The 12,962-nt window shown below is 37.9% G+C and overlaps 1 protein-coding gene across 10 annotated transcripts in view; it reads left to right on the top strand.

Moving 5' to 3' along the window:
- Positions 1-12,962, top strand: part of LOC113393111 (protein unc-80 homolog) — a 32,557-nt gene that overhangs the window by 14,347 nt on the left and 5,248 nt on the right. For 8 of the 10 annotated variants that reach the window (XM_064216353.1, XM_064216350.1, XM_064216352.1 and 5 more), the window contains 35 exons: positions 281-398; positions 470-537; positions 786-921; positions 1,013-1,187; positions 1,291-1,329; positions 1,405-1,440; positions 2,071-2,227; positions 2,421-2,583; positions 2,699-2,791; positions 2,866-3,014; positions 3,116-3,235; positions 3,310-3,422; positions 3,505-3,664; positions 4,291-4,520; positions 5,044-5,269; positions 5,345-5,531; positions 6,043-6,212; positions 6,349-6,597; positions 6,670-6,799; positions 6,885-7,025; positions 7,109-7,302; positions 7,413-7,558; positions 7,645-7,839; positions 7,926-8,121; positions 8,460-8,678; positions 9,006-9,151; positions 9,368-9,554; positions 9,916-10,077; positions 10,159-10,362; positions 10,765-10,881; positions 11,043-11,177; positions 11,544-11,667; positions 11,893-12,102; positions 12,292-12,476; positions 12,646-12,811. In XM_064216353.1, coding sequence (XP_064072423.1) covers positions 281-398; positions 470-537; positions 786-921; positions 1,013-1,187; positions 1,291-1,329; positions 1,405-1,440; positions 2,071-2,227; positions 2,421-2,583; positions 2,699-2,791; positions 2,866-3,014; positions 3,116-3,235; positions 3,310-3,422; positions 3,505-3,664; positions 4,291-4,520; positions 5,044-5,269; positions 5,345-5,531; positions 6,043-6,212; positions 6,349-6,597; positions 6,670-6,799; positions 6,885-7,025; positions 7,109-7,302; positions 7,413-7,558; positions 7,645-7,839; positions 7,926-8,121; positions 8,460-8,678; positions 9,006-9,151; positions 9,368-9,554; positions 9,916-10,077; positions 10,159-10,362; positions 10,765-10,881; positions 11,043-11,177; positions 11,544-11,667; positions 11,893-12,102; positions 12,292-12,476; positions 12,646-12,811 — 5,446 coding nt within the window. The remainder of the gene's footprint in view (positions 1-280; positions 399-469; positions 538-785; positions 922-1,012; positions 1,188-1,290; positions 1,330-1,404; positions 1,441-2,070; positions 2,228-2,420; positions 2,584-2,698; positions 2,792-2,865; positions 3,015-3,115; positions 3,236-3,309; positions 3,423-3,504; positions 3,665-4,290; positions 4,521-5,043; positions 5,270-5,344; positions 5,532-6,042; positions 6,213-6,348; positions 6,598-6,669; positions 6,800-6,884; positions 7,026-7,108; positions 7,303-7,412; positions 7,559-7,644; positions 7,840-7,925; positions 8,122-8,459; positions 8,679-9,005; positions 9,152-9,367; positions 9,555-9,915; positions 10,078-10,158; positions 10,363-10,764; positions 10,882-11,042; positions 11,178-11,543; positions 11,668-11,892; positions 12,103-12,291; positions 12,477-12,645; positions 12,812-12,962) is intronic. The other 2 variants (XM_064216355.1, XM_064216357.1) reach the window with 2 other exon arrangements.

The following is a 12,962-nucleotide window of genomic DNA, read 5'->3' as shown; positions in this document are numbered from 1 at the left end:
TTATCGAACGTTTTAGTGTTATCGAACGATTATGAATAACACTTTTTGACAATCTACTTTTAGCGATGTTTTAAACCTCCGATAACTCATTATGAATAAGACCGATACACTTTATCTCTAACGCTGTTAAAATTTTATATTATTAACGAAATGGAAGAGCATTTTGTTTTGATCCTGGTATACTTTAAAGGATTTAAATTAAGTAAAACGTTATAAATATTGCAGCAATATATTTAAATCTGTGTATTAATAAAATAGCTTGTCAATTAAAATATTACAGCCACACACAGTTGTCGTTGGACGAGCCGCTATGCTTCTAGAATGTGCTCATTTGGTACATAATTGCAACAAGGGTCAATGGCCTTATTGGCTCAAATCAAATATGGCGAAAAACCCATGTAAGTGATAATTACATTACATACATGTATACTTTTGAATTGTTAACGTCTATGGTTAAAATTATTTGCAGTATCTTCGGGTCCCTTACAGTTAAGAAGACAACGGTTAGCCGGAAAGCTTTTTTATCAATGGGCAGAAGTAAGTATACAAACTAGAATTAAATTATAAAATAGTTAACAAGAGCTTATATTTACCGATAAACAGTTTTTTTATGTACGAATATTTATTACTTTAAAAGTACCTAATCGCAATTGACTACAAAGAGAATTGCTATGATTCTTGTGTACAAGATCTGTTTTAAGTACAATATCATTAGTAGAGTAATATTCTTTAATATCGATAAGGATGTTAATTATAACTTTTCAAATAAATAACTTTGTATTTAGGCAATTGGAAATAGATTAGAAGACATGTTAAACGAGGATAGAAAGCATATTGATACAGTTGTTAACCTCGTCAATGATCCCGATGGGCAACGAGAACTTTTGCAACAAGACGAAGAAGAAGATTTCTTAGACGAAGGTATAAATAAATTGTTTCATAAACAGTCGATTATTGCATAATAAGAAAACAAAGTAGATAGCGATCAATTTCATATTTGTGTTAACCACAGCTAGTATACGGCTTCCTGGAAAAACTATTGGCGCTGAATGTCCCCGTGCTCTAAGATTAGTCGCCTGCATGCTATTATTCGAAATCACAGCATTTCTCCGAGAAACCTATCAAAACTTACCTAAGTCCTGTCGATCTTCGTTAAAGGAAAGAGGACCTTGGGATCGAGTCTACAGGTACGATTTTTGCACGTTCTTCTTATTTTGTTTTCTTTTGGTAAGTAGTTGCCATATGTCTTCGTTGTGTCAATGATTATTTTTGTTATTATGTTTTGCGAAGGTGGATGCAAAAGCGGAGACGTTTATTGTGTAATAATAAGTGAGTTAATTATGTTTCGTACATTAGTAAAGATAAAAGAGTGCATATTTGTGATCAAACTTTTCATTTTAACAGGGCTCTTAGCAGTCAACACACATTAATGCCAGTCGAGTATGTGATCTAAAGGAATAATGCATGACTTACAGCACAATATGTGCATGCACATAGTTTGTAAATACATTTAGTATTAACACGGTATACTATATTCGAACCGTAAAACTTCACATAGCAATGAAATTCTTAGAGTATCGTAGGATTTTCGCTTTCATATCTCTAGCAAAGGATCCTGCGGTAAACGCAGATGTGTTGGTTGAATTTACTATTGTTCACAATTTCATTTATGAACTTAAAGTAAATTCAATCTTTGAAATCTGCCTTTCCGTGTTGATCCGATTGATCAAAATAATTAAATAAAAATGATACCAATAAAAAACTTGTGACGCCCAAACCTAAAAAGCATGGTATGTTCTGAAGCAATGAATACTAATAACTATTAAAGGTAGGTAAAAATAATATAATTATTAAAAGGACATCACTAAACATAATAGGACAAGAGAAATAATATAGTTTAGACAAACTTAGAAGTATTTCGCTTTGCTACATTGGCATGCCGAAATTCGAAAAATAACAAAAAATGATATATTAATTGATCCAAATAGATAGAAGAACTTTTCATGCTAAATAAATGCATCTCGTAATCTTTTGCGACATCATTTTCTAAGTTTATTTATGGTATTGTAGGGAGGCTAATAGACGATGGAGTATGGCACTATCGAGTATGGGGCACTCTCAAGCATCAGCTCAAAGCTTACAATCAATAGCTGGAGCGGAAACGGAGAGAAAGATATCTTTCGTTCTTCATGAACCAGAAAACGTATCTGGAGGTAGCAGCGTCACGGTAAGAATCACATATAATTAAAATAATTATGAAGATATTTTTAGCTTATGTATTCAAACATTTAAATATGATTGAAGTGATTTTTTTTTTTAAATTACAATTATGTTTATTGGATAAAGTGCAAATAATACAATTTTGGAAAAAGAAATGTTTAAATAATAATAAACAAAATATAAAAGCATCAACTTTTCAGCTTCCTGAAGCTATTCCAATCAGTGAAGATAAAAAGTCTCGCCTGGGCTCGCGAGGCAAAGGTATTGCTCGTCGGAACACGCAGCAACATGCCGCCTACGGGTCTTTTAAGCGACGCTCCATTAAACTACGGCAGAAAGACGCGAGAGAAGTCTGTGATGATTGTAAGTTAAAGAAAAAATTATTTCAAAAGAATAGCAGAAATGTCATATCAAAATTGACAAACTAAAGTTATCTATATTTCTGTAAAATATATTATTGAGTAAAAAATGTTTGCAGTTGTTAATAGAAGATCGGATTCAATACAAAGCAGGAGAAAAGTTTCGTCCCTTTCTGACAGGAGTGACACCTCAGAAGTTTATCCTGGAACAGGTAATAAAGATAATAATTAAATAATTACATAAATCATATTATTCTCTTATTAATGTTACATGTTTCTTTACTAGGAGGAACAGTTATAATGCCAAACGAAATGGATAGTGGTGGAGAAGAAAGCCCTGGAGTTTTGTCCGATGACCACGATCATCCGCCCGACAGCCCTGATAGTAACTCCACTGATCCTCCCGATATTAACAAAGGCTTCCCTTGGCTGAAGGTTAGCGTATCGTTGCTTATAAACCTTAGTTTCATTTTACACGTACTCGTAATTTTATAGAATATAATTCCAAAAAATAATACAATTTGTTTATTTAACAGGTAATTGTCAAATTCATGAATTCTTTTAACTACGTGTGTTGCCACCAAAACTTCTGCCATCCCTACTGTTTCCGTCGCAATATGAGATCGACTGTTCGTCTCATGAAGTCTGTCCAAAAGGTTTGTTTGTAAAATTAATTTGAAGAAATGGTTCCTCTGTCGTACAACGTTTATATATTTTAATTTCTTTTAAGATATATGGTGAAAAGTTTGGCCCAGAAATAAGTACAACTAACAACGAGGAGGGCTCAGGTGGGACGAGACGAGGACGACGTACACGCAAATCTTCAGAACATTCGACCGATAGGTTAAAAAGCCTTTTTTAATATAAATGCATACAGTGTTTATTTATGTATGTATATATTTGATAATGGAATATTATTTTACAGAATCGATCGGTCAGTGCTAGAAAGCGCAGGGCTGGCCTACCGCACGGCGGGAGTAGAACAAACCCTTCCCCACAATGAATCATTACCGATCAACAAACCGGGTACTATGCCATATCCGCCCTCTGAACCGCCATCTATTTTAAAATATATAAAAACTCAGGTAAGATTTAGAGTAATTTATAAAAATAACACTATTATTTTTTAAATTAGAATCGTTGAAATAATATATTTAGACCATTACATCCGATCTCAAAGACTTGCTAATTACAAAGGAGTAATTCCTATGAACAATGAGTTTAAACGTACTTTTTTCCTCATTTTATAGTCCGATGGGAAGGCAATGGTACTAACGGGAGATACAAATCATCCGTACATGTAGCACAACTTCCTAGTTTAGGGATACTGCTGAGAATGCTAAGACGTAGACGTCACTAGATTAACTGTTTAAACGCTTTTTTGTATTATGACTAATCTGACTATGTTCAAACCCCAAGTCGGGCCGATAAAAAGTTATTGGGCTTTTCCGTCGAAACATTCTCATTAACAGCCCGAAGTCTGGAAGATGGACTCCTCGACTATCTCGGAAAGCACGCAAAGCCGTCGTACCTGCGCCTAAACTTTACCCAATCGTGAGCGATTTGCCCTCCTATCGGACGATGAGACACAAAAACAAAGTAGACAGTGCACCTGTATTTGCGTACACACTTGTACACTATAATATACACTGCGCAGTTGTTTCGTCCGGACGACAGCAATCAGTATTATATCCACGCACAAACTCCTTAGGTCCGCGACGCGTACCACGCCCCGCTGGCGGCGCTGGTGAAGGGCGCGACGACGCTGAGCGAGGACGTGTTCGCGGAGGCGGCGGGCGCGGCGTGGCACCTGCTGCTGGAGCCCGACCGCGAGCTGAGCGCGTGCGCCGCCGCGCTCTTCGTGCTCGCCGCCGTGCGCGCGCCGCTGCACGCCACGCACCTCATGCACAAGTACCTCAAGCACGCCGACCCCGCCGTGCGGTGAGTGGTCTCCAGCGAGTGACGAGGACTCGCAATATTTTGCATCTGGGTGTTTAAAGCTTATCCTTACTGTTCGTGTTCAAGCAATAATTATCACTGATTCTGTCAAAGCGATCAATGTTAATGTGAATATACATAGCATTCTTGTAAATATATTGTCACGTGACTGTAAGTATTCCTACTTTAATAAAATCATCCCGAAGGGAGTCTTCAGTTTTCGCTGCTTCGGTGTTAGTCCAAAAGACAGGTAGCAAAAGTATGAAAGTTGTACATCGTATCAAAGCAGTCCAAGTTACGAAAACTGACGTATACATTTAAGACCACTTCCGAACATAGTCCAATTGTTTGCAAAAGTCTGAGACTACTAATAGTTTGAAGACGCAATACTCTTTAAATTTATACGGACTTTGAGAGCAGTATAACTATAATGAAATTATAACAGTCGATTTTTATAATAACCCACATTATTATGAGGTTTTCTATTAAATAAATTAAATATAAATGAAATAAATATCTATTACAGAATTAATGCTATATTACGATTCCAAGTAATGTGGAAATTAAGATATCAAGTATGGCCACGCATGGAAGAAGGCGCATCTGTCACTTTTAAAGTACCACCGCCGGGTATCGAATTCACTCTCCCGTCACCGAAAATAGGTATCGAATCTTTGGCTGTGGTAGATCCACCCTGGAGTCCACAAGTTAAAGATAAAGATATGGAAATGACTTTAAACCAAGAACGACACGTAAGTTTCTTAAAGATGTTCTTGGATTTGAAACTGATTTCTTGACAAATTTTGATGTCTTATTTCGGTGTTTAGCGCTCACTAGTCACTGCAACGAAAACACGAAAGAAACAACAAACGGAAGCAATTAAAAAGGCACTGCAACAACGAGACGATAAGAAGAAAGCTGAACGGGAAAGTTTCCTCATAACGACGATACCAATCACTCGTCAAGCCGCACGTGAACCAGCTCTCGATCACGCTGCAGACGATCACGTTGAACGTAAATATGATACATTAAGGACCTTAAGTATATTAAAGACCCTAAATGTATTATTTATCACTCCTGCCAAAGTTTTACATCTTAGTTCCCAGGGTTGGTGGCGCTTTGTTGATATGAGAAATGATGAATACTTCTTATAGTACCAATTTCTATAATTTTGGTGAAACTATCAAGATTCATTTTTGCCAGTCCACCTATCTATATAAAATACAAAGATACTTCTGTAATATTTTGTGCTATGTTTGTCTTTGGAGTTCTAAGGAAATGTCATTAGTCTAAACGTGAAATTATTGGGACAGTACAAAAAATGCACTAATGAATCTAATTTCAATATTCTAATAAAAAATTTCTATTCATTGAATAGAACATAAATTCTTATTTTTTTCTTGTTAAATTGACGGTTCTTAAGTTCCGGTTTTAATAAAATTATTTTACGACGAATAGTTAATGAGTTCAGAGAAGCCCATTGTCTGTTTCTATAATTTATAAACGGTCTTCTGTTCGCCTTCAGCACCAGCCGATGAGGAGATGGCGGAAGGCGTGCGCGGGTCGCACCACACGCAGGTGGCGTCGGCGCTGTTCCCGTCCGTGCTGTGCTCGGCGGTGGCCGAGATCATCTCGCTGCTGGACGACGCGGCCGTCTCCAGGGACGGCTGTTCCGTGTATGAAGTCGCTTACCAAGTACGTTTTTGAAATGACCAACTTAAATGCACAGCTTCTTAGAAATAATATCCCAGCGATCTCGTAATATGTATTACATTTTCTAATACGTTTGAAGACATTTTTTATTGTAATAAGACTGTTTATGACTTTGCAGGTCATATGGGGTTGTCTTGTGGAAGATTCAGCGCTATTCCTACGTCATGTGCTAGAAAGGCTAACCAGAGATCATCAAGATGAAATGTTCAAGCTCCTTCGCCACTTGATCAGATTTATACCACGACTGCCGCAGCAAGCTGCCTTCGCTCTATATAACTATATAATAGGTTATGTGATGTTCTATGTAAGGTCACCTCATGAGGACGGACAGAGACTTATAGGAGCCGCGTTATCAATTTTGTGGATGGTAATAATTTCACTATCTATATTATAACTATTATTTTTTACATTTATTAACAAGAATATATATAATTTACAGGTAGTGCACAGTGTACATGGTATTATGTTCAAAGATTTAAAACAAATCTTGCGTAAAGAACAATGTGACGCTTCAATATTGCTCACTGCAAACGTTCCAGCTGCCAAGAAAATAATAGTACATGGGCCGTGTGAGTATCAAAGTCTTGTAATAAAAAGAATAGTCATTCGTAAGTATTACTATATAATGAAAATACGAGCGTTTATCTATTCTAGCGGATAACGAAGGCAGCATACCTTCCCAATTCCCAGTACAAGAAGATACACAATTTTGTCAAATTTTAAGAGAATCTCTGGATTACTTTGGTATACCTGAGAGATTACATGACGAATACTTCCTTGTTGATTTTAAAACGCGTAAGTTGAGTCAATGTTATTATTCCTAACTCTTTACTTTGTAAATTTTGTTTATAATATTAATTAAAAAAAAATAACTTCAGGTCAAATCCACAACCCTCAAAGCTATGTACGTGACCATTATTTCTTCAAACGCTCGCAGTACCCTCAATTAGGTCTTGTACACATGGAACCAGAGGAAGCTTTCGAAAAACTACAGCAACAGGAACTGTTGCACAAGTTTGTTGAAACAGGAAAAGTATTGTTAACATGGGCTATACTTAAAAATGTGGATATGGTAAGTGATAGTAACTACAAATATATACATTATAAACGCACACACACATAACGTCAAATGAAGGAAATGAATATAAGAATGTTACGCTAATATTTATTTAATTCTTTCAGGTGGTCCAACGTGTAGTATTCCTCCACGACGAACTCATGAAGTTACCATCGTTTCCGAGAAAAGCCCTCGAAGCCGATCTGGCTCTGTACAGTCGGGGACCTCTCGGCTCAACATTGCTCGGGCTGGATGTGTTACATAAATTCATGTATGGAGTACTTGTTAGCGTATTGGTTCATAAGAAACTTAAATATACCTAAGCCATATATTTTCTTATTTGTCTCTATTTTTCAGGTGGGTTCGTCTTATAGCTCGTATGTTCGAAGCGATGGCGGGAAACTTCACGTCATCCAGAGATATACATTTGTTTTTAAATGTTCTAAACGGAGCTCTAATGCTTCATAGTGAAGATTCATTGATCCTGCGATATGTAATAGCTACCTACGTCAATGCCGCATTTAATTTTAAGAATATATTTTCTACTAATGGGTAAGTAAATTAGACATCGGATTTTACATCGTGTAAATAATTTCTTGCTTTGCACAAGTTATAATAGAATATTTATAAATTTACAGATATCTTCTTATAATGCCAACTCTGTTACAAATATACTCGAATTTCCAAACGAATAAGCTAGTTACTACAACTATAGAGTATGCCGTGAAGCAGTTCTATTTGTTAAATAGAAAACCTTTTATACTACAAATGTTTGGTTCAGTTTCCGCCATATTGGACACAGATGAAGAAGCAGCATATGGTGATGCCAGTAAAGTATGTTAGAAAATCCATTAAAATTTCATATAAATAGTAATTTTTCTAAGGTCTATAGGCTAAAGACCTTCTCTTCTATTGTTCTGGAACTTTATATCTAATCCTAATTAAATTTTAATAAAATTTCATTCGAAATAAACAGCTTTTGTTACGATGTTATTCTTTCGCCGCCGAGTTCATGATGAGCTATTACGACTAATTAAGCACTTGAAAACTCTGTTTGTCCAAATTTAAACCCTCAGTCTTTGGGCTTACCCAACTCATGGGGTTATGAATTATCTTTAAATATATGTATCGATATACGTCGAGATGTCTATATGTCCATTTTTTTTAAACAGGTACAATCAAGCTGCCTTTTTAACCTCTTACTGAGCTTGGAAACTCCCTCCCCCGACCCGCTCCACATAGCGGAATTAATCAAAGAAGAGAAACCTTTAAAGCCAATCGACTTCTGCTACAGAGATGAAGATGAAATGGTTAACGTACTCGATTGTATTAGCCTCTGCGTGATGGTGGTATCGTATTCGGCTGAGAGCATGAGAGGATACCAAATGCTAGTAAGTTGTTTAATATAGCTTGTATAAAAGAATTATCAATACGAACAATATAATTAAAAGATTGATTATCGATTGCATCGAACATCAATTATATAACTGTAATTCTGGGTTGTTATTTTAGGAATATAATATTAATATTGACTTGTACGTTGAGATTAAACTAAATTCATCGATTGTTGTAACTTAAATGTCTCATCATAATAGTCGATAATAAAACATTTTTTATTATTATATATGAAATTTCAAATTATTTTACCAGATGCACATTCAACTTTAGTAAGGAACCTTATCGTATATACGTTTAACGTAAGGAACATTTTTTAACAGATAATACTCGAGGCCATACTTCCGTGTTACGTGAAGCAAATAAAACTACCAACGTACAATAGAGAGGGCAAAACCGAAAAAGAAATAATCCAACAACTCGCAATCGCCATTAAAACACTCGTTAACAATTGCGAAGGGCTATCTAAGTAAGTCACGAATTTACAATATTCACACTCACGAGTACATTCAACTCGCACAGCTAAATAGTATTGCTTCAATTATAAGTACATTAATTTGAAACTTTAATAAAGCGAGAGTCAAATCTCTCGAAACGTGCTTCGTGTTTTCCTACAAGAATGTCCCGCGACGTGACTCGCGGGGCATTCGGGCCGAGCCGGTGGGGATACAGTGCGCTGCCGCAGGTCGTACAACGGGCCGTACCGCACGTCGCCGGAGCACAAGGGCTCGTCGCAGCGCGGCTGCGCGCGCTCCGCCGCCTCGCCCTTCATGACGCTCGACATCCTGGACGACGAGTCGCACTCGCGCTACGTCAGCGACCACTCGCGCCTGCCGCCGCTCGCCGACTACACCGGCACGGAGGACTCGGAGGTGGCTGCCCGATCTGCAAATATTTCTTCGGATATCCGTTAACCGTTAGATTTTACTGGCCTGATATTCTTTAGCCAAATAGCAATTTTTAGTATTGCAGTGTTTCGGTTTAAAGGGTGAGTGAGCCAGAGTAACTAGAGGAACTGGGGATATAAAAATATGTGGACATGACGACTTACCATCAGGTAGTCCATTAGCCCGTCCGACAAGCTATATAATAAAAATAATATTTTTTTTTAACTTTGTCGCTGACGTCTTGTAGGTCTTAATGATTACGGTGTGTCATTTTATTTATATATGAGTACCTGCTCGAAAAGCCTTCTCGTTGAGCGTAAATCTTCGGACATATTTGACGTTACAGCTAGTACGCGCTGAGTATCGCCGACCCCGTGACGTGTTACTGTCACTGGTGGGCGAGTTCATTGGCCGCGCTACCGCACGTCTTTTAGAGATAAATGGATCAAAAGGTACTGCCGGTTCTGATGGAAAAACTGTCGAACTTCTCGACTCCAAGTCACATGCGGTAAAAACAATTTTTTTAGTTTTATATATTTACTTATGCAACATAAAGAATTACATTTAAAATTTATTTGTTACATTTTAGAGACTTGCTGAAATAGCACACTCGCTATTAAAAGTGTCTCCATACGACCCTGAGTCGATGGGCTGCCGTGGTCTCCAGCGATACATGACGCAAGTTCTTCCAGTTGGTGACTGGGCTGATGATGCTCTTAGACCTGCGCTTATCATGATCTTAAGACGACTTGACAAAGTGTTTCTTAAAATTGCTAAAAAACCGAGCATAAGAGTGAGTTTTTAAAAACATACTTATGTATCTAGTAAAATTACAATAGGAAATGCAAATTCTCTCATTTCTTTATAATTTCTCTTTACTGTGTGTTCGCTGAAAAGTACTGAGTTTTTAAGGGGCTACTATGAGGCTATCATTAATTTCGCCGGGGGAATAATAAGCTAGTGAACATGCAGGATTATAAATAATATTTTTTAAGTATATAACTCGTAAAATGAAAATATTTTTCCTACCAAATAGAACATACTAAAGAGATGAGGCAAGGTTTGATGCAACGTTTTGCTTGACGTCGATTTGTAGTGTTTATGTTTAACAACAAGGATTCCATTACTTAAACTTAATCGCCAAAATATTTCGTTGAATAAAAATATATTGCCGTAAACATTCATAAATTTACAGAGAAACACAGATTGGGATTCAGCTGCAATCCTACTTAAAGGCGTTTTTGAGACGATGTCGCGATGTCCATACATTATGCATTGGCAACAAGTAAAAACTCTTCTCAATACGGTACAAGTAAGTAAAATGATGTCCAATATCCAAATTTGATAAATATTCGCATTTGTGTTTAAAACATTTAAACTTTTATAATTAATTATCTTAACTTTGACTTTTGACACATTCATTTCGATCAAATGTTCATTTTATTTTAATGAGCTTCCTAATATTTTTTCTAGGCGTTGATAGTATCAGACAATAACAGCGGAGAGAATCTATCTTCAGCAACAGCTGCTTTGATGTCCCAACCTCCGCCTCCACATTTTTGTAGCACCGTTGTTAGATTAATAGCACTTCAAGTTATAAATACTGGGGTTAGTATTAATGAAACTATTTGTAAAGGAACATAAAACTAAATTACTTTGATTAAGCTGATATAGCCCAGCAGATATAGCACGTCAATATATTAACTGAAAATATATGTTCAAATTCGGACAAGCACCCCTGAGTTGTCATGTTTGAATTTGAATTCATAATTCCAAGGTGAAGTATAAATTTGCTCCGTGCTGAAGGTAAACACCATATAGAAACCTGCATTTGTCAAATGCATGCAGACTATCACATATGCATATCTACCAAGCCGTACTGGAGATTCGTGGAATAAATAGTGTTTGTCCGTCAGTGGGACATTTACGGACTTACTTAAGGTTTTTTAAATATACATCTGACGTTTGTTATAGGATAGCTACTCGCTCGAGCAAATGTGCGGTGGGAGTGCAATCTTCCCCTCAGCCGAGAAAACTGAAAACATGCTTATGAATTTATTCATGCCACTATGTCTGAGAGTCGGAAGCGGTAGAAAAGGTAAAGATAATTACGTTTTTAAAGCACTCATCTCAATTATACTAAAAGTTATTCTTTTACAAAATATACTTGATAATATTATCGATATCTGGACTCAGTGTTCTAGAGTTTTTAGAATCGTACAAAGCATTATGACAGTGATACATACATTTTGCATTGAAGTAGGAATCTAATCTAAGGAATCCGCATACATTGCCAACAATCCGCGTATATTGTGTCCGTCAGACGTGCCGCCGCTGCGCCAGTCGGACGTGTCGTACCTGGTGTCGGTGGTGGTGAACGCGCTGTGCCCGCCCGCGCCGGCCGGCCAGGCCGTGGCCGCCAACTCCAAGCTGGCCACCGACGCGCGCGCCAACTCGCTCACCTTCACCGGCAGTCGCGACACGCGCAACACCACGCGCCTCTCCAACCACCTCTACAGGATCGCCTTCCTCGGTGAGTCGTCTCGATATTCTCGTCGCACGTTATTATATTATTTATTATGTTAGAAACGGTAAATAAAATGAAGCCAGAAATACTTCGAAAAAAATTAATTTAACACATACTAAGGTGTCCCTTTTTAACTAGTAATGTTAGAGAAGAGAGATATTTTATAGAACTCGCTTATGTAAATGTCTCGCACAGCTCTGAAGGTGCTATGTGCGTGCTTCACGAGCGAGCTGTGCAGCGAGTGGGGCCGGATCGCGCGCGCCATGCGCGAGCTGGGCCGCCGCAACGAGGCCGCGCACCATCTGTGGGACTTCCTCGAGCACGTCGTCACCTACCGCACGCCGCTCTACGTGCTGCTGCAACCGTTCATTGTGCACAAGGTTACGTACCTTGTGCACCCGTGTTGCACTCCTATGATGATGCGTCCCATATATCTCCATCATTTAAAACTCAGACTTTTTTTTGTAGTGTGAAATAAAAGAATTAAAAATTTATTATGAAAGCTATTAAAAATTAAATGACCATACTGTTTTGTATTTTCATCTCCAGCTCTCTCAGCCACCAATCGGTGACCACGAGCGCCACATGCAGTTCGTGGTTCGCGAACGTGTCCGCGGTCTCAAGCTGCCGGCGGCTCGCGCTCGCGGCGCTCTCCTCTCAGAACTGGCTCGCGAGCTGCGCTCTATGAGAGATACGCACGATCACTATAAATTCGGTTAGCACGGCGGCATCACGTTACTCTTGAGACATTAGATTGAGTTAAACCTATTATTTATTTTAATCATACGTATTGCTAGGGATCCTGGCGGATTCGGATTGCCTTTTCTCACGATTTAAAACGTTGCATGAAATGGAAACCGCAAGCA

This window comes from Vanessa tameamea, chromosome 12 (genome assembly GCF_037043105.1).
Source record: "Vanessa tameamea isolate UH-Manoa-2023 chromosome 12, ilVanTame1 primary haplotype, whole genome shotgun sequence".
NCBI lineage: Eukaryota > Metazoa > Arthropoda > Insecta > Lepidoptera > Nymphalidae > Vanessa > Vanessa tameamea.
Note: the sequence above shows the minus strand (reverse complement) of the source record. Positions and strands in the feature narration are given on the sequence as shown.